The sequence below is a fragment of the Chelonus insularis genome, unplaced genomic scaffold (genome assembly GCF_013357705.1).
Source record: "Chelonus insularis isolate UGA/USDA-ARS -01 unplaced genomic scaffold, ASM1335770v1 contig_139_pilon, whole genome shotgun sequence".
In the NCBI taxonomy this organism is placed as follows: Eukaryota; Metazoa; Arthropoda; class Insecta; order Hymenoptera; family Braconidae; genus Chelonus; species Chelonus insularis.
The window spans coordinates 125008-147499 of record NW_023276379.1 but is presented as its reverse complement, the minus strand read 5'-3'; the positions used below and the strand labels follow the sequence as shown (position 1 = coordinate 147499).

Genomic DNA, 22492 nt, shown 5'->3' with positions numbered 1-22492 from the left:
TTCAGTGGTCGATATTAGGGCGAATAAACATGCGCGCGCGTAATGCCAAATATGTTCACAGGCGGGTGTGTTCCATACAACTTGGTTACTTTTATTTAAATATTTCGAATGTACATGTGGATATATTTTAATCTATGTAGTTCATTTAATCTACAAGTGTTTTTTTATGCTATCGGTAGTATAATGCAATTCGATACGGTTTTATAGGAATTTGGATTAGTTACAGTTTTATTTATATTAGATGTTCTCTTTATTAATAATATTCAATCTTATTCAGAGATCTTGGATTTTTCAATATTCTCGTTCTGTTGTCATCAAATTTATGATAAATGATCAACAAAGATAAGTAATAAACTAAACATTCAAACGAGTATTATAGATATTATGAAGATGCTTTCAAATTTTTTAGATATTCCTACAAAGAATTCAAATAATGTGGGAAATAATTTGTTACAAAAAATGTTTAATTTATTTAAAAAAATCAATAACTAATTCAATTGCATGATATCATAAATATAAAATTTTATAGTATTTTATGAATTATTAAATAATAAAAACAGTGGAATAATGTAATAAATTTACATTGATACGGTAATTCAATTTACGTGAGAAAATAAAGATCAAGATTAGATGGTTAACATTTTTTATTTAATCTGATAATTCATATTAAATTAAGCATAAGTTAATAAAAAATTACTGACACGAGTTCCAACAAGGTTAAAAAACATAAAATTAATTACTTTAATCTTGTCATAAATTGTTGGAATGCATTTCAGTATCGATCAAAATAATTTAATAATAACACCGTTATTTTATTTAAAACAAAGAAATATTTCCTAACCATTCATTTGTTGAATATACATTATATTCTGAAATTCGATTTGAGTAATGATAAGTAAGAGAACTGAGTTAACTGCTTCAGTTAAAATAAATTTTAATGTATATTATGAGTTGAAAACATGGAGATTTTGATTATCATTTGGACCTAAAAACCAAAACATTTTCATCGACTATTGATAAAAAAAATATTTCAAAATTTAAACGTAATTGTAATTGAATTTTTATTCAATTAAAAATTTCTTAAGAATTAGTATTATTAAATACATCAAAAAATGTAAACTATAAAAATACAATAATATAAGGAATTTGAATAAAAAATAATTGAGATAAAATTTCGTATATCAATGGAAAAAAATAATTATAAAATTAGCTGCTAATTAGATAGACCTTGACATTTCGTAATATTGGCTTTTTTATACAAAAATTTTAGCATAACTTTATGCATTTTTTATTAGTCTACATGTGAATAAATGATTTATTGAATTATAGCATGACAGGTACTTGTAGCAAGAAAAAGGAATTTAGTCCGGATGCCAAAGAATTTTGGACAGCTGGTGTATATCAGTAGAATACAAACACGAAATATGAATGTTGATATAATTTTACTTTCTTTTTTTATTCATATTTTTTAATTAATGACATAAAAGAAAAAACTTTGACTAGAAGGAATTATTTTTTTCTTCATTAATAATCATGGTTTATTAATAATTATTATTGTAGTGATATAGATATATGTATATTTATATAATAATCCGTAATGTAATTATCTACCGTGGTATATTTATAACTAATAATAATTATATTTATACACGGATTATACAATATTTACAATAATAGTATCATAAGCAACATCGTTTTTGACAATCACTAGTCGATCACCATAGTTTAATATTCACATATCTGATATAAGCCATCGCTGAATGTTTTTATTCTTCTACTAATCTTTCATTTGAGTACAATTTATTCAATTATTATTATTTTCTAAAAAAACAGATGCACTTAGTCTTACAACAATTCATGTTGTAATTTTTAAATTATTTTAATTACAGTTCACATCACTTGTGTCGTTCTCTATTATGAGTATGATTTGTTTTTAAATTATATATACAATTTTTTTTATATTTCATCATCATTACGCATTTATGACGACAATCGTTTATTTCTTCGAGTATTGTTTGTTCATGCGGATGATAAATATATAGTGCAGACATTTTTCATATGTATAGATCGTGAGTTATGATTTATTTAACAGCTTTCTTTATTTTCAAGAAAATTTTTAAGTTGTTTCATTTTCATGTGATTTTTCTTCTTTTTTCCCAGTCCATCAATTTTTTTATTTTGTGACTAATGTTTTGAATTTATAAAATTTTATTATTGGAACAATTAACAAAAAAAACAATTGAAGTAATTAAAAAAAAAATGATGATAATAATAATAGCAAGTTAAAAGTATTTTTTTGCCTCATTATTTGACGAATTTAATTGCGGAATTGATTTTTCATTAATTAGTTGATAAATTGTCACTTTATTTATATATTCTCTCATTTGTAAGAGAGAAAGAGAGAGAAAGAGTGGTCAATTATTCACTTAATCTACAATACTTGAAGGATAAATTGATGTCGTATTGACAATTGTTTTGAGGAGAACCATACATTCAACATTCGAGCATATTTTTTTTAATTTTAATTTCTAAGTTATTTGGACTTTTCAGTGTTATTATTTTATCACCAATGTATAAATATATTTCGACATTTTTTTTTATCATTTTTTAGTTTTTAATATAAAAGTGTATCGATATGATTGCACGTCGCCGATTGACGTGATTTCCTGTTTTAAAAAGACATTGAAATATATGCAGATTAATTTTTTGACGCAATAGCTTTCGAAATCCGGAAGAGGAATTGTATACCTCACTTCAACAATTGAACGAGGCAATTTATTGTGAACAATAATGTTGAAAAATATTGCCTTTATATCGGCCGGTTTTGATTGTTTTATTAATTGCATAATTGGTTTAAGTTTTTGTGCAATAAATAAATATTCTTTTTTTTCCAGAAAAATGGATTATAAAAATGCATTTTTTTTTATCATTCAAATAAATAAATATAATACGTAATTTTTAGCTTGAATAAAATGCAGTAATGAAAAAATAATTTATAAAAAAAATAATTATAATTTCATTTAATATTAATAATGAATGAATGATTAACAAAAGAATGTTTATTGATTTTTTACTGGCTTTATTTCGTCTGCATTTCCAATGCACTTAAAAATGAAAGGGTCAAGACAAGAAAAATATTAATTAACAAATTTACATAATTTTTGTACGCTCATGCGATTATTTATCGCACTGGCCACAGCTCTATGGATACATACACCCAACATGATAATGTATCATCGATAATTACATATAATAATTAATTTATTATAATGATATAATACTATAATACAGAAATATAAGTACATTGGTTTAGAGATTGCAGGCTGCTCCTCTCATATCACAGTGAGGGGCGTCGCCGGACCGGCCTCTACTTATTAAATTTAAGAACTTGTCTGTCTTTCTTAATATATTTTACGCGTTTTATTTTCATTTACACACCATTCTTCTTAATCTTACAAGCTTTACTGTATACAACTTACTCATTCACATACACACACACTTCCAATGCGTAATATATCCTTTGTTGTTTTTATTGATTTTATTTAATATATATTTTTTTTATTTATCGAATATCTATTATACGAATAATAGATTATTCATTAATTACCTCAAACTTTTTTTTTAACTTAATACAAGACCCACGTCACAAATGGACGGTCATATGTGCAAAATATGATCGGACGTACAGCACCACATGTCTTACGGCTCCAGACATTTATATAAATTTATCCTGAGCTCAGTCTAGGCGCTGTCTTTTTCACTAAATTCACTCCGATGGTATAATAAATATGTATTAATATTTTTTTTTTAATTTTTTCAATATCATCAATTATCGGAATTAATCAAATTACTACTCCTTTTTTTAAGAGTTTCTTTTTCATCTCACAATTTTTATTTATTTTTAAAAGACTAGTGTTTTATAGGAACATATCAATATCTTCCAAACATTTTAAGAAAATTCTGCAGTCTATTTTCAATCAAACATTATGACTTTTTTTTTCAAATTTAAAAATGCATTTAATCGAGCTATTACTCTCATCATCAGGGAGATTTTTCTAAAAGGAAATGCATAATATAAACTCTTAATTTGATCTTACAATTTTTTTTCTATAAAAAAAAACTACCTTCAATAGTGTGATAAAAATGATATCACGTTAACAGATTTTTTGTTGTTATTTTTTATCAAATTGAGAATTTTGTCAATGAATAATTGATAAAAAAAATATACTCATTGAGGGAATTTGGGAATCAGCATGATAAATAATGAATTAATCAATACAATGTAAAAGATGAAGTGTAATTGGATAATTTCACGCTGCTAAACCTTCACCTCTTGGAGCTGAAGTTGTTGGCAAACGTGCTGTTGGTGGTGTAGAATTATTTTCCGATCTGGACGGACCTTCTCGTTCAAAATGATGCTGAAGACTATCACCACTCCATGCTGGAACACTAGCAGAGTTTTGATTGCCAGTATTGGAAGATGGTGTTCCAGGTGAATGAGATGGTGATGGTGTTTGGAACAGCATTGAACCTGAAGGTATCACTGGTTTTCCATCACTCAAGGGACCATTACTTGCTGCCATTGGTGATTTTTCCATTGGAAATCCTCCAGCAGTTCCACCGTAAATTGTTCCAAAAAGTCCTGCATATTTGCTGGCATTCACTGGGTGCGTTCCAGGCAGTCCGTTGTTACTTTGAATCACCGATATCTCGTTCAGCTGTAAGTAATGCAGGCCGGACGGTTAGGGTTAATATTGTGGAACAAAGGCCTACAAAAAAAACAATGGGAAAAAAATAATTCTAATCAAATAAAAATACCAGTTTTATTCATTATTATTTAGTAATTTAAATTATTTTTATCATTTAATTATAAATTTAAAACTTTTACTGAATATTTTGATTTATTATTATATACAATTCAGTCCTAATTCTTTTTTACTCCAAATTTTTTTAAATCTTATGAGCATTGCAAATTCAGGAAGTCAAAATTGAGCTGATTCTTTTTAAAACATTATAATAATTGTAAATATTATAATAATTTGAGTGTATTCAGTTATTTTATTCAATGATGACGCGTATAAAAATAAAAAATTTTCATTAATAAAAATAAAAAGACTAGTAGTGTTGATAAAAAATTCTAACTGATATTCAATTGCATTGAAATTACATTGAACTGATGTTCGTAATTCATTTATTAATAGTAAATAAGAATATTTATATGTTTATATTGATTCAACTTTTGGTTTTGAAAATAAAGCTAATAGTTTAATGATAAAAAAAAATGTTTTATCCATTAATTTAAAAAAAAAAATTAGTCGAATATAATTTTTAATTTTAACTTGGTGTGCTATTTGTTGTATAATTGTCTTATAGAAGGGTTATTTTACTTAGAGTAGTATGTTTTGTTCCGGCTTCCCTCATTTTACAAAGCATTGCACTCCCTAATTAATATTTTATTAATCATTGAAAAAATAATCAAAATGATGTTCCATTGACTGATTCTACATAATCAATTTTTTTGCATCAATTATATCAATACAATATTGAGAGTTTTTTGTTAAATTAAGACTATTAGGACTGAGAAAGTTGAATAATATTTTTAATTAATAAAATTAATGATGATTAAACATACTTTCTGCTGAACTCCGTTAAGGAACGGCGCGGGTAGATATGGATAAAAGAGATCCGGTCGGCGCTGAAGGAACTCCGAATCCTTGGGTGTGATGGGTAGTGGTGGTAGGTCCAGTGACATTCGTCGTCCGCGTCGAGAAGCTCCGTTTGTCCACATATGGGTCCCCATGTGCACCTAATGAACGTGTCGGAAAAAATAAATAAAATAAATATAGAATGACAACAGTGATTGGATTCTAATGAACTTTACGACTTAATTGGTGTGTCGTAAGTATCGGTCATTGTTTTAGATAAAAAGTAGATGTTTAACAAAATTTGACTAGTAAAAGAATTAGTATGTCATTATACACGCGGGGCGTTAGTGCACAAGCGACAGTGATCACTCTGATTAGTAGAACACTGACTGAGCGATTAATTAAAGAAATCTACTGACTACTAAAAAGTCGATACAAGATGTATTGGTGTGTGTGTGTACCTTTAAATTGCCTTTGGTGGTGAAGGCCTTCTGGCAGACGGTGCATCGGAAGGGCTTGTCACCCGTATGCGTTCTCATATGGATCTGGAGCGCCGAGGATGAGGAGAAATTCTTATTGCAAACCTGGCACAAGTGCTTGCTGGACATGCCTGTAAATAACACGCACACACTCACACATGTGTTTGCTTGATCCTCAGCTTTGGTCTACTGATAAATCGAATTAGCAACACTACCAATACCTTTTTTATAATTCAATTATATTCTATTCTATTATTTCAGTATATTTCTTTTTATCATTTTTTTTTAACTCTAATTTAACCTCCCATCACTATGAAGAACTTCAAGCGTTGATAGCAAGATTTAATGTGACGGCTACTACATAATAATGCGAAATAAAGCTATAGTTATATTGTAGGTATTATATCCAATTAGAATAAGTAATCTACTCTCAGCGCAATATATCCGTGCGTTGATGTATAAATAAAATGTCAGATTGAAAAGAAGAAATGATCAAAAATGAGCCATAGAAGCTGCAAGGTAAAGCATTAGCGGTCTATTGCCCTCCGAAAATATAATGACCACTTGCTAGACTTGTCATTTAATCCCAAATTAAAATTCATGCTTGTTATTAATTAGTTATTCCTTACTTACTGGGTCTTTTTGGTGCTGGAAGATCACCTTCCGGTGGTGATCGTTTTACCGGCACCGGTGACTCTAGTGGAGACGGAGGCAACGAAGGTGGAAGTGGCGGTGGTGGAGGAGGAGGTGGTGGTGGAGGCGGAAGACTTGACTCATCAGTACTCATTGAATTTTGTGAGTTTTCCGGATCTTGGTGCTGTTGAAGCTGCTGTTGAATTGGTGGCTGTGATGGTGGTTGTGGTGGTGGTGGTGGTGGTGGCTGTTGTTGCTGTTGTAGTTGTGATGATGGCGATGACTGTTGTTGAGATTGTTGTGACTGAGGTGGTGGTGGTTGTTGCTCTCGTGGAGGTTGTCCAGGTTGCTTACCATCACTGAATAAGTGTGCTGGCATATCTCGAATCTTGTGGGTTAACATGTGTTGCTTCATATTACCCTGTTGATGAAAAATTTAAATTAGCTGTTTGACATTTTTTTGTAATAAAGACTTCCTTATTTCTTTTGTAATATATTTAGCTTTTTAATTATTATTTTCATGTGTATGTTGATGCATCCGGTCATTATTGATGGTGATCGATATATTATTTAAATTCATACGCAGTAAAAATGTTTATGATAATCTAAAACAGTTCATTAATAAAATTTTTGGAGTCTATTTCCTTGAAATGTTTTTTCAATCTCATTAAAAATGTATCTATTTTTTAAATTTTAATTTATAAAATATTTAAATAAAGTTATATTATTTAAAAAATATTTAATTATTTTTAAAGCCCATTATTTAATTGATTTTTTTTATTGATAAACATATTAAGTAGTAATTTACTTACTTTTATTTCATTAAATAAATAGTATAAGTGATACGTCAGTAATACTGTAGACTCCAATAATTTTTAAATAAAATATTAAAATGATTAATGGACAGTTTTATTTTTAAGATGAAAGCCTGGAATATTTAACTACATGATATCGTATCAAAGCGTTAATCGAACCCGATTAAGTTGGCCCTTACCAAGAAGACGTGGTCCGAGGTGAGAAGTCCGAGGGCGGGAGACATCAGCGGGGGCAAGTGGACAGCAGGACACGAAGACGACAGAGCCCACCGCCCTCCGCTTCCTGACCGCCCCCGGGTCTTCTTCTCCTCGGCCCTCCGTCGTTTGCGTTTTGGTTTAGGAACTGGTTCATCTTGCGGGGTTACAACATCTCGGGAGTCCAAGCAGTTACACGCTCTTATTACCGAGTCGTCATTCTGAAATTGTCAGGACTCATTTTATTAACGAAATTCAGTACCGAGTTTTTCTTTTTCAAAATGACCGTATGCACGCTTCAGATTAATTTTGAAAAATAATTTTATTAACTTTAAATAAATAATGAAAATAATGAGTAAAAATAATTTTTTATATGCTGATATAATAAAACTTAAAATGAAAAGAATGTAGATTGGAAACATTGCGTGCTAATTAATCACTCTGTGATGTTTTTATAAATGTGTACGAAATAATACTTTTGAATAGGGATAACATGCATCAAAGTGTACTCACTTTGGTGGAGAAGCCTCTGTCACAAATGCTGCACTTGAATGGTCGCTCCTTCGTGTGACTTCGATAGTGTATCTCCAGTGCGGAGTTACATGCAAATGTTTTGTAGCAGATATTACACGTTGTGTTGCCACGTACTGCAACAGAGCGTGTCAAAGTTCAGTTAACATCATGGACTTGTACAATTTACAATAATTTCATAATTTACTTTTTATTTATCTATTGAGTTTTTGTGTTCTTATTTCTTTTGCTTTCTATATAATGCTGAGTACTTGATGACACGTGTGCATTGAAGCTGTTATGATAAGCATCATTTAGTTTAAATAGCATTTTGTATCAACTTGCAACATGTAATCAAATCGATCAATGAATAATAATTTAATAATTGAAAAAATAAAAAATAAACTTCTTTTTAGATTCTACTTTTTTGTTCTTTTAAACTGATTATAAATGTATTATATGAAAATAATGAAAAAAAGGGAAGGGTTGTTGTAAGCTTCAATCCAGAGTTCATGTTGTATATCAAAACATTTATTTTGAGTAGTACATATGCACTCGCGATAAAATTGCTCTTGATAAAATCATTAAAAAAAATAGAATGATATTATAATGATTAATAATAATAATCATAATAATAACTATAGTAATAATAATAATAATAATAATAATAATAATAATAATACTACAACTAATAATATAACAATACAATGATAGTAATAATATACAATTGGAAATGACGTAAGATAAAAAAATACAATAGACAATGTGACAAAAAAATGGCAAAAAAATTTTTTCTTTTTTTTTTTTTTTTACTTTTAGACAATCGATTAATACATTAATTTCTAAATGATTGCCTTATATTATTCATTAGCATTTTAATATAATAAGAACAATCACATTGAGCGTTAAAGAAAACAAACTATTAAGAGGGGCAAATTATAAGACAAATGACATTAGGGAGAATGATTTAGATTATAAGAGGGGAGTGCTAGGTCCAGCTACACCACGAAGAGAAATGTTTTAGAGGATAAAAAAAAAAATTTAAAAAAAGGAAGGAGAGTATTATTTTATTAGGGAGCATACACTTGGTAATGGATATTGGTTGATTATTGCTGGAAATAATGTGTTTTAAGGAGTTGGTTGATGGTAACGCGGTACGTTGAACTCGCGTAAAAAAGTGAGAAATAGAGTATATAAGCGAGTGGACGCGCGCGAACAATAACGAAAAAGTTATAGAGCGAAAAAGAATAATTGCGAGCTTTGTTCGAAGAGGAAGGTGTAGCGGGAACTGCGGCTCGCCCTGGTGCTAGCAGCGCCTACCTGCTGGCCCTCCAACAGCGAGGCCGAGCGGATTGTAGGTCGAGGATGCGGCAAGTACAGCGGACGTCGTTAGAGAAGCTAGTGCTCCGCCATTATTGCCACCTGGACTAACTGGATTTATCGATGCAACGCTGTTAATTGCACTGGTAGCAGCTTGAATGTTGTTGATTGAAGGTGATGATGATGAGGATACTGCTTGCAAGAGGCCTGCAAACATCCCGAAAGGATGTGGATGATGCAGGGGCGGTGGTGGTAGCGGTGGTGGTGGTGTCGATGCAGAGACTACTGAACCGGGGGTGGAGGAAGCACGAGGCGTTAGATCAAGTGGAGCACCTGCTATTGAGCTTGGTGGACTAGTGCTTTTTTCACTGCTGTTATATCGATCTAGAGGTGATGTAGAACCACCTGGAGTAATTAAGCCTCCAGAAGCTATTGTCGTTATTGTTCTTACTTGATTTTCCAGTGCTGCAAGAGAAGTTGAAAAGCATGTTATTGGTGGTTCTTTTTCTTCTCGCTCATTATCAATATCTTCTTCTATTTCATTTTGTTTTTGATGATCTCGTAAATCTTCGCATCGTTCATCATCCTCTCTGTGGTCTTCGTCATCATCTTCTTGGTCTTCCATGTCTTCCGATTGATCGTCTAAATATCGTCGTTGTTGGAGTTGATGTTGAATATGAAGATTTTTCTGCTGAATAGTCATGTCTTTCATGTCCATTTCATTGTCTTGCATATGTCGTTCTAATGCTGGATGTCGAGAAGGGGAAAACCCCAGTGGAAATGTGCCTGGACCGGGATGGAGTCCCGGGAAACCTTGCGGAAGAAATGATGCCAGTGGATGTGATGGATATCCTGGTGGGAATTCATTAACTTCCGCTGCTTGAATTTGTTCCGGACTGAGATCTGTAGGCTCTCCTGTATGAAGTCGTATGTGTTGTTGAAGTACCAGTGCATTAGTGAACTTTTTATGACACACTGGACATTGGTGAAGTACTCGTAGTGGTGGTTTAGCTCGATGTACACCCATATGTGTCTTCAAATTACCCTTTGTGGTAAATGCACGCCCGCAAATTTTGCACTTGAACGGTCGTTCGCCTGTGTGCGTTCTGTAGTGCATCTGAAGAGCACTTTTACACGACAGTACTCGATGACATATGACGCACTGATTTGGATCAGTAAGCTTATGCTCAATATTGTCAACGAGCTGTTGAAGCTTGGATGTTTCTGAGGTTTTTGTGATTTCAATAAGACTCTCCCACGAATTATCATTACTTCCAGGACGAGGTAATAAATTGGAATAAATAGCAGGATCTTTTGCAGGATCAACCATCATTTCACTAGTATTAGTACATGCTGTTGTAGTATTGGATGATGGAATATGAGGCAATGACTGTTGATGACTGGGTGGGGCAGAAGGAAAAAGAAGTCCTGCAAAGGAGGTTTGAAGACTTCCACTACTGGCGGTGCTACTCGCCGGCGAGGCACCAGGATAGTTCATTGTCTGTTGACACAAACGACTATTGGTACCTCTACTGGAAAGATTTTCTGGTTGTTCCTCCATTTCTTCATCTCCTTCCATCTCTCCATCAGCATCCAGTCGTCCACTAGTTTTACTATCCATACTGCAGTCCTCATAAGGTTGATTTTGTGAGATCATTGGATTATTAGGTATTGGCGAAGAACGTTCCAAGTATCGTCTTGGAGATGGAGGTTCGAATTCATCAGTTTCATCCTCTGCAAGTTCATCAACTGGTTCTTCTGGTTCCTTTTTCGGTGTTATTGTCTCGTCTACACCCCGACTGCTTGGTCGATTAGGAAAAGGTGATGGTTGTTCTCGTTTCAGTTCTGCTCGTTGAGTATCTTGACAGGAATGATGTGAATTGGAAAATATAATGTTGCTGGTCGTTGTTGGAATCGAGGCAGGTGATCTTGGTGAATGCATCGACATAGGTGGTGTTGTTGATGTCGTCGCAGATGTAGTCGTTACAGTAGTTGATGTTGTGGAATTAGAAACTGTCGACGATGTGGTGTTAGTTGATTTGCTCAGGTTTTCTGGTATGTCCTGATCATCGCGATGACTAACGATGGATCCCCGATGGTAAAGGGTTGGCATGCCAGCCGCGGCTGCTGCAACAGCGACGGCTGGAAGGGCAAGACTTAAGGGCAGAGGAGGTTGAGGTGGGAGAAAACCGTGGGCCGATGCCGGGTGAAACGAAGCGTGATGCGACGACGGCACCGATCCCGCGGTAGGCGGTGCCGATGGGGGCGGCGGAGACGGGAGGGGTCTCTGACCGGAAGCCGCGAGCTGCTGGAGCAGAGGAGGATGGTACTTGTCGAGGTGTTCGGGCACAGGATTTGGATTCATCTTTACGTGCGGAAACTTGGCCGTGTGCCTCTGGAAGTGGACCTTGAGGTTTCCCTTGGTGGTGAATCGGCTTCCGCAGACGTTGCACTTAAAGGGACGCTCACCTGTGTGGGATCTTATGTGGATCTGAAGGGCTGAATCGCTGCCGAAGACTTTGCCGCAATACCGACACCGATGCTTGAAGAAGGGCTCGCCACGACCACTTGCAGACTTTGAATCGTAAGGAGAGAGACGTGAGCCACCCTTGCCACTTCTAAACGCAAGTTCATCTGCAAGGTTATTTGCAAGAAGGCCTTGACTTGCATTATCTAATACTTCTTGTGCTCTTTTTTGTAGCATCTCTAGAGTATTTGGCTCGTTGAGCGGCACCGGGTCATTGTTGGTAATGATGGACGAAGCAAGGGATGAGCTGATGGAGCAAAGTGATGGCATTTGATGAGACAAAGCTGTCTGAACACTTGTACTAGTATTACTGACTGTAGTGCTGGTGTTAACACTAGTTGAGGTGGTTGAAGTTCCAGTCGAAATAATTCCTGTTACCGTAGGAATATTCAGACTTACAGGTGATGTACTACTTGATCCTACTGGACGTTCTTGAGTAATGCTTGGTACAGTCAAAGGTGACGATGCTTGAAGACTTGACGGTCGTGAAGAAGGTGGTGATGTGAGACTGGATAAAGACTTGGGATGAATTAAGGGAGATGGAGGCGTAGTCACTTCTTTAGTCTCAGTCACTGGTTCTGGAGCAGTCGTTTGACTTCCAGTACTTGCTCCTTGAGTGATAGACAACTGCTGTTGCAGTTGGCTAATCAATTGTAACTGGAATACCTGCTGATGTTGAAGAGTATAAAGGGTGCTCTGAAGAAGAGCAAGATCCTGCAAAGCCGCTTCACTATCAGCACCACCAGCCAATGCAGTCGCTGCAAATTGTGCCACTGCGACCTTGGTATTTTGTAATGCTTCGAGAGTGACATGACTAGTGCCTGCAGGCGTGGCAAATATCCCGCTTGACGTGCCACTCTCAATGAAACTGTTGTTGTTCTCTGCATCTTGACGATTCCTCATTTGCTTTCGAGAACCTTCATCATCATCCTCCTGATCTTCTTGCTCATCCACTGCCTCCTCCTCGTCCTCTTCCATCGGTAATTCTTCAGGTTCACGTTCATCTTCATCTTCTTGATGAGATCGATTTGATGTTAAATCTACTGCTTCCTCCCCACCAACTCCTCCACCACTGCTGTCTTCACCCTCTGACGTTGTATCATTGTCATCCTCTGCAACAAATATCAAAATCAATTTCATTTATTTATTCACTCAACTTCAGTTTCAATAAAATTCTGTTCAGTCTTTAATAAAAGTTAAATGTTAACCAGAAAAAAAAAAATTTAATATTTTCCATCAAGTGAAATTTTGTTTAAAATGAACACACTATCTATACATAAAATGTCACAAAAAAAAATGAAAATTCGAGAAAAAAAACCATACCAGAATATCGAGGGCATGAAAATCCCGACGCGCTAATACTGTTATCATTAGATTGCCAATTTTTTGAGTCTCGTCGTTTAATGCCACGATTTTCAAGTCTAGTAGTGATACTCCATCTCATAAGTTGCATATCGAACAACCGGATAGTCTGTTATAGTTCAAACTCGCACTATTTTTAATCCGACGGTTGGAGGTAGCTTTTTAGTGAGCGACGGCATTTAAAATAATGATTGAAGATTTCACTTTTCTTTTATTTAAATTTCGCACAATTCATTGAAACAGTCTTTAATCACACTATCACTGGTATCTGTGTATGCCATGTGTATTGAAAGACTAACATTGAGGATGTGTAACTCATATGGTTGAAAATAAACTCGCGTTAAAGTAACATCCAAGAGGGCCGAGAAGCAACTGAATGCTGAGTAAAGAAGCAACTCGAGTACCCGTAGCTACAACTGCTTCACGGTTGTCCCCACCAGTCTCCAATGTATCCCTACTCTTTCCGCGAGTCGCGACTCCTACGCGCGTCGGTGTAGTACTGCCACCACCCGAAGCGGCAACGCGATGTACTTGGGTTATGACAGGAGGGGCGTAGCAATTCATAAATCAGAGGGAGAAAGGCGGAGCTTATGTGAACCATTCACCGCTGACTTTATTAATTATTATCCTTCTCTTCAGCACCCCTCACTGCTGTTCCACCCACGCGACGACTTTACCCTCATATTCCCCGCCAACTATTCGATTTCCATAACCATAAAATATAATGATCATTCTTTTCTCAACCTACTCTGTATCTTCTTTATTCACTTTTTTTTATTTTATTCAACCCCACTAATGGTGTAGTCGAGTCATTTGGGCCTTGTTGATGCTTTAGTAGGTGTTGAAATAATAACGATATATTGTTATGTGATACTTTATATTTAATTAGAAGAAAGCTTTATCTTAGTATTATCAGGCAGAAACACAAGCCTCAATTACTGAACACGTCCTAATATTTAAATAAAATTTATCAAACGTTTAGGTTGAAATTTTTTTAACGAGTTTTATTGTCACTTGAATGCTTGATACAAATAATCCTCAGCACTTTTATTGGCTTATTGTTTTTTTTTTTTTTTTTTATAAAAAATGTAATACATAGAGACTATTCAATGCGAGATTTATAAAAAACCATTAAAAAAAAAAATGATTTATTTGGTAATTGAATTTAGTTTGGATATAATCTGTGAGGATAGAGTAAGAATAACGAAATATAATTATTTAGGAATCCATATACATATGGTAAAGTAAGTCTATATCGTTAATCATTCAGACAGAAAAATAAATATATTATAAGAAATAATCCCATATAGTAGTTTACAACCAATCCAATCAAGGTCTTTTACTATTGTGGTACATATGTGCCTATTACTGATCCAATATAGTGAACAGTACAGCCTTATATGATGTATTAAAAAAAAATCAAATAAATAGAATAAATGAGAGATCAATTTTTTTTCTTTTTTTTACTATTATTATCTTAGATGAATGGTTTTTACACTGATTGAATATTTCTGAAAATTTATCTAGCACATTTTGTAAAATTTTAATTTGAAAAAAAAAAAACATAAAAGCACAGTTGCATATTTTTATGGTGTATTAAAATGATATATTGCCTTTTAATTTCATTAAACTCTTTGGCACGAGATAATAGAGAATGCATGTATTATTATTATTTGTCACCTTTCAAAAATTTTCATTGTTATTTTCGTCAAATGACTTGGCACGCGACAACTTTCTCAGTTTAACTGACACTGATGCACCTGAAGAATGATTTACAGCCCTTAGAGAAAATTATTTATAAATCCCTGAAAGTCTACAGGTCAAGGTTTTAGGTATAATTTTTTTTTTTTGCCGTTGCGCAATTTGTGCAACTGTGCATTAAGATGTTCATTGTGACATCTTTAGTCCTTGTCAATAACTGGTGGTAAGGACCAGACGACATTGTTAAGGACGATTTATGGTATGATAATTTTTCATATCTTTATGAATTTGTATTTCGAAAGACCTGCTCTCACATCATAGCATCAATGTTGGAGTATCTCTACTCAGTCTTTAGCATGAGAAGGACAAAAAAGACTCGTTGACTTATGACCGGCCAACGAACGGAGCGACAATAGTGAAAATGGGTCGGAAGTCATAATTTACTACTCTAGGCGCTCGGTCGTATTTGCCTGCTGCCGAAATAGGCAGTCCTTCTCACCGTGTGTCTTAAGACTCTCTACATCGACATTTTACTTCACGGTGATGACGAATTTTTGTCAAAAAGCATTATTATAACCATCCTCTAGGAATATCAGTTGAATTCGAAGGAAAATATCAATGAAAGACATCTTTGCTTTAATTCATTTTCAAATGAACAAGGTCACTTGAACGAAGAAAATTTATAATTTTCTGAGAAGCAGAAAAGTGATAAATGAATTGACAGGACAACAGAAAAGTATACTTTTTTTTATTTAAGGTCAAATTTTTTTGAAATAATTTTCTTTATGGCAATCAAATGCTAAAAAAAAAATACACAAAACATGCCCGAACAACGAAATATGGTTAAAACAGTTGTATTGCGATTTTTTGTATCCAGTTGAATATGTATACATAACGAAATAATAACAATAAAGGTGGAAATAAACAAGGAGTACAGGGAATTAAGATGAAAATAAGGAAGCAAATAAAGGTATGGAGAAGGGGAGAGAGTGAAACAAAAAAAAAAGTTCACATGTTCGTTATCTTATCTAAGGAAAAAGCCCATAACATCGAACCGTATCATCGAAATATTTATTCAGAAATGAATAAATAAGTTCAATCGATGGTTGTGAGAATCATCGAGATGGTGGTTTGGCTAACAGGCCTTTTGGTAGACGCCAAGGATCAAAGGAAAAGAAAGAAATGAATGCGAGTTGCCGAGAGATCGTATTAGGGATGCTGGTCATGTCATACGTGAGAGTCTTATCTAAGTCCGTGCGAAATCATGATCGTTTCGCCTGCAAAACTTGGTCAGAGATACCCTCTACACGAAATACCTGCACGAGTTAACAGAGTAAAAGGCTTTTAATGTTTGTTCCAACACATATTTATCGTTATTCGAAAAGATTGTCGATGAACTATCTCGATATTTAATGTTGTTTTTAAGATTGTTAAATTTTTATTATAAATTTTTATTAGTTTTCAATAAACTTATCTTTTATGCAATTTCGAATGGCCCACACACACTTGCTTCATAATCATACTGCTTTACGTGTCCCTCAATTGGAGGGTTTTAAATTGATTTTAATCATTTTAAGCTTAATTTTACCGAATTGAAGAATTTGGAATTAAATTATTACTTGTTTTAGAGCAAGTTTTAATAATTACTCTTTTTTTTTTGTTTATTGATTACTCCATTATTATCAACTGAATTGAATTAAAATCCTAAGAATTTTTTTTTTAGTTTTTATAAGAAAAATATTTTTTTTAAATAATTGAAAAAAAAAAAATTCAATAATAATAATTTAATCAACTATTTCGACTCCTCTAAAAGTATTTTAAATATACTATGCAGTAATAAATCAGTAAAAATTATTGGTTGAATTAGTGCTATTATTATCACTGAACATAATGCATATTCACTGATTTATTTTCAGAAAGTAAGAAAAAAAAATAAAGTCATTAACGAAACCTGCTCCAAAATAATTAATGAATTAACTCCAAATTTTTAATTAGCTAAAATTTAACTTAATATTATGCCTTACACCGAAAAAATTAAAATTAATTTAACGAATGTTTGAAATTTATTTATTAAAATATTGATTGAATTATTTCAAAGAAAACAAAGTATTGCTATTCTGATAACTTAATAACTTGGTCAATTAATTCAAATCAATATTATCTTCACTAAAACTTCTATGCTTAATTAATTTTTACGATTCATCGAAACGATTCAATTCGAAAAACTCAAAAAAAAAAACGTTGCAAATAAATTAATTAAAGTTGATTCGCAGTACATTAAATTAAAGATGTATTCAACAAAATTTTTTACTCGTCTCTCACTCGAGATACTCCATTTTTATGACATCACCTGGAATACAACATAATAATCGCAATCGTCATCTCGGCAATAATGAAAAAGCATCAAGCGTATGAGAATATAAAATGATGAGGATATATAAAGAGGAAGAAGAATACATATATAATAGAAGAAAAAAGGAGAGATGGATTGCCTGAAGGCGAACGGACACGTAGTATCTTATTGCATACAGCATAAAGCATGTGCGTGCAGCCACACAGTATTATATCGCCATATACCTAACTTATTCTTTTTTCAACCTATCTCTTTTTCTTTACGGCAAATTATTATTTAAATGGCTTCGGCATCCTCGCCAACTCTCGTCTCTTCCGGTGAGGTTGTAAAATTAACTTGCATCGTCTCTCAGCGAAAAGACACATACAATCTCATAAAGAGATACGGTATTGATTCTTACACGTAGTGTATGCTTGTAAAGAGACGATTATATACCAACAGAATAATTGAATTTATTTATCCATTATTAATTAAATTATTTGGTAACAAAGGAAATTATGGTTTATTCTTATTCGGATTTGAAAGGTTCTTCGGGTGGTAACGGTCAAATAGCCATAATAAAAGTAAGAGTACGTAGGCGTTGATTACACTGTGGTTATAAGTTGAGGGAGTTACATTGCTCAATGACTATTATGCGATAATAAAGCCGAGGAAGAAAATCGTAGACAGGTAGAACTGCGGGGGATGTTTGAGAATAATGTCACTGACAGAAGGTGAGGTTTCTGTATCACAAGGGCGAAATTCTCGTGCTCTCAACTAATGGCCCAAGTGGACAAAGCGATTTTGATGCACAAGTGAAAGAGCTATGATGGTCAGCTGGCCCCCAAAAACTTGTCCAGCTGCGTTTTACTCGTAACCGACTGACCAGCAGCCGCCCACGCGTCCCCGAGAATCGACAGGACACTTTTGAACAATGACTTTAACTATTCATCAATGTTACTGGGTTATATTTTATGTGTACTGCAACTAAGTGTAACGTCCTAATCGACGACCAATTGTGTTTTTTCCCCACTCAACAATTACTCTGATCTGTTCGATTTAAATGATGCGAGAGAAATAATAAAAGGATACGTACATCAAGAGGGCTGTCTTACAATCGACAGTGAGTAAATGGGTAGTAGAGTTGAAACGGAATTCACAAAGTATTAATACTAATGAAAGTATCCAATTGATAGATTGCTAGGTTACAATGTAATTCTTCTGTGGTGAATAATTAACAGAGGTATATTTTTATGGTTCGATAAAAAGAAGGTTATTTTATGAAGCTACATCAATAAGATTCTTTAATAAATAAAATCATTTTTTTAAATAAAACGTATACTTTTTTTTTAAAAATGATTAATTAATAATTCTTTATTTATTCTTATTTTATCTACAATAAATAAAAAAAATTTCTAAATCCTAAATTAAAAATTTTTTTAACAAAAGATTATTTTTTTTTTTTTTATGAAATGAATCATCATTTTCAAACATTAATGTATTTATTATTAATTAGAAAAAAAATATAATCATATTTATGACAATCAGATAATTCTTTGATCAATGAAAAAATATTTTTACCGGAGACGATATTTTTCATTCATAAATAAGACTTCTAAAACGATAATGAGGATATTGACCTTTCCCAAAAACTGAAAAAAAATCATTTATTTATTATTTAACTATTGTTGAGAAATTTTTTAATATATAAGAAGGTTTTTTTCCACATTTCCTGTCAAATAGGAAGCATATAAATTTATTTAAACTACTTAAGAAAGAATTACTTTAAAATTGAAAATGTAATAACTCAACGTCAGCTTGAAAAATATCAATAGATTAAATAAATATATATTGTGATGAAACCCTACATACTGGGGTGTAATATTCTTGACTTCATTGGCATCTCAGTCGTTAGAGAGCATACACAGTAGTGTAAGTAAAGCAAAGATGACTGGATGAGGGTGGAAAGTGAGAAGAGTTTCAGAAGTGAGATAGAGTGAGTATAGGAAACAATATAGGCGCGTGCCTGACACCCTACTTGAGTCCATACTATAGACCCTACACCCATAAATAAATAGAGTTTCCGTCTTTAGCTCCAGTGTTCCAGCGTGTGGGCCTCGAAAAAATACGAGAGTAGACGCGCGTGCTGATCGAAACATATTTTCAAGTCGTTTTGTCTCTGCATCTTCGTTTTCGAGGGACACATATGTATAAATATACATTTATACAAATACATTTATATACGAATAGTTTGGATGTAATCGTAAAGTCAATGATGTTGAGAATATATATTTTTAGACAGCTACTGGTAGTGATATGCAGGCATTTTTACATATTTTAGGAAAAACTCGTGTGTCTAGAGAGATTGGAGAATAGGCAGAGAAAGAAATAAGACACATAACCCACTGTTTCAATATAAGAATGTGTGAGCTTAGGACATTCTATTATCTATAGATAGCTATGACATTTATTTCATTCTTATTACGACAATAAAATAAACATTTATTTTTTTGTTATTCATTGATTTAATTACGAATAACCCTAGCAAATAACATTTATAAGACAGTCTAAAGGTTTCTAAATGACATAATCCAACAATAATCTCTATTATTTATCAACAATAAATTTTTAACAAAAGAAATAAAATAAAAATAATTATTATCCAATTTGATATTTTTTATTTCGATAGTAATTAATGATTCAATTTTTTTTCTACTTATAAAATTGATTTCGAATAGTTGTAATGCATTTTTTTCGAATAATTATTTCTGAATGAAATTATCTGAGTATTATTTCATTGAATTGATCTTTTTTTTTTAAGATCTATGTTTTGATTTATACACTATGAATAATGAATAGTGGTATTTTGCTTAAAATCACTAGAACCCTGTTTGAATAATCTGTTGGCATCATTTTCCATCGTATTTAATAAATAGAATATTTATGTAAATCAGTGTAATACAGCGACAAGCTCGTACTAGAGCTTTTACTTGAACACTTTACGAAGCATCGGACTGCTACCGGCAAGTCTTTTCACCTGCAGTAACCGTGTAAAAAGGTATCACGCGATAATTCTTCCACTGAGTAATTAAATGCCGAAGGCAAGTCCTCGCAGTTGATTTTCCAGATAAATTCACAGCTACTACTTGTGATACTAACTGATATATACTTATTTTTGTATGTCTGACCATATAAAACGTATGTTTGCCACGTGCTTTCATCAGCAAATCTTGCAATTGAATCAATTTTTTTTCCCCTCCCTACCTTACTCTGTCGTTTATTAATAAATTATTTATATTTACAAACATTTCCACAAAGTTACGTGAAATATTCTTTATCATAATTTTCCTTCCTTTTATTGATTAATTCCGGGAAAATATTTAGTTCGCGATTGCAGTGGGATTAGTAATTAATGTAGATAAATGAGTTCGGTGAAAGAAATATAAGAAGAGCTACGGCAAAACTCGTTAGAACGGTGTACCTTGAAATTATTAGACGGCACGGCGGAATAACTCGCATTGTGCGCTGGCAAAGTAACGAGCACAGAAATATTTCATTCGCATCGTTAAAGAATCGTTGGAAATTCTAATTACCAATATAATAAAAATAATTAGATACATAATGTAGTTGGGAGTAATAAATTGATAAGACATGTATTTTCTCTAATGCCAAGTATATTTTATCAATTAAAAATTTTATTCATCTATTGATTAACAATTTGTAGTATTACGTACCAACATTCTTTTTTCATCTTCCGACTTACTTTAGCTTTGACTTTAAACGCATACTCCTATTCCAAGCATTCACTTTGAGATAACAAGACGATTATCTACATCGATTCTTCCTCATATCCTTATTTAGGAATATATTTTTTTTAGGAAGTTATCTATTATATATGTTTTGTTAAAACATTGTACCCTAAGTGTGTCACAGTGAACCCGTAGAATCTCGATCATATATTATTCTTTACGTTTATTCAACTACACGACATTCCATAACTTAATTAAGACCCAAGTGTTTTTACGGTTTTTTTCGGTTATTTGTTTTAAATATGTTTCAGTGGAAAAAATGTTTTTTTGGGATTTAGAATAATTTATGTAATAGACCTGAGATAATATATCATCAAATGGGTATGGTATATGATAGTCTTGAATTATTAAATACCTTAAGAAAAATATTTTCTTATCTCAGAGATTGCTCGTTTTCTTAACATTCAATTCACGTCATGAGAACATTTTTAGATAAATATGAATAAATGACGTCCAATGACATTTATTAAGAAGATAATTTTTATTTTTATTTGGAGTTGACAAATTATTGACATTCATAAGAAATTAGAAGATTGAAAATAAATAAATAATTATGAAAAATTTTTTTTCTTTTCAATTGTTTACTTTTATTTAGTTTTTTAAATAATTTTTTAACAACTAAAGTGTGTTGTTTGTTATTAATAAAAAAAATTATTGATTTGGATTGACTGTTACAATCAAAGGCTATTTTCGGAGTAAATAAATATTATATTGGTACAGATTGTGAAATATGTATGAAGTTAGATAAGTATATGAATAAAAACTCTACCAACATATGGCTTAAATAGACTTAAATAAATAGTTAGTAATTAGCATGTCAACAAAACTAAGCTCAATGCTTTAAAGTATTTGGCTAAAGACTTTAGTTAATGTAATTCATTTCTATAATGTTACACCAAAATTTACATTTCAATATGAACAGTGAAAAATTACATTTAATTTTAATCATTTAATAATAATAATTTTTTCTACTTAAAAAAAAAGCAGCAATTTAAAAAAGAGTAAAAACTAATTAAAGCCGATATTTGAAAGTCGAATTTTTGGCGAATTGTTATTCTTGGGTGAAAAAATGCCAAAAATGGCAAAGAAATAAACAAGTATGTGTGCATGTGGTTATTTAGTTACCATATGAGAAAAGTAAAAGACGAAGAAATTTTTTAAATG

The 22492-nt window shown here is 32.4% G+C and overlaps 1 protein-coding gene across 8 annotated transcripts in view; it reads right to left on the bottom strand.

Moving 5' to 3' along the window:
• Window positions 1-3889: 3889 nt before the first annotated feature.
• Window positions 3890-22492, bottom strand: part of LOC118074712 (homeotic protein spalt-major-like) — a 37451-nt gene continuing 18848 nt past the window's right edge. The window contains exons 1-8 of one of the 8 annotated variants that reach the window (XM_035096144.1): window positions 13448-13926; window positions 9598-13236; window positions 8281-8414; window positions 7752-7988; window positions 6758-7178; window positions 6107-6255; window positions 5633-5806; window positions 3890-4718 (exon numbers count right to left, since the gene is read on the bottom strand). In XM_035096144.1, coding sequence (XP_034952035.1) covers window positions 4311-4718; window positions 5633-5806; window positions 6107-6255; window positions 6758-7178; window positions 7752-7988; window positions 8281-8414; window positions 9598-13236; window positions 13448-13577 — 5292 coding nt within the window. In that variant the 5' untranslated portion in view covers window positions 13578-13926 and the 3' untranslated portion in view covers window positions 3890-4310. Of the gene's footprint in view, window positions 4770-5632; window positions 5807-6106; window positions 6256-6749; window positions 7179-7751; window positions 7989-8280; window positions 8415-9597; window positions 13237-13447; window positions 13927-22492 lie in introns of those variants that run through there. The other 7 variants (XM_035096148.1, XM_035096145.1, XM_035096146.1 and 4 more) reach the window with 7 other exon arrangements.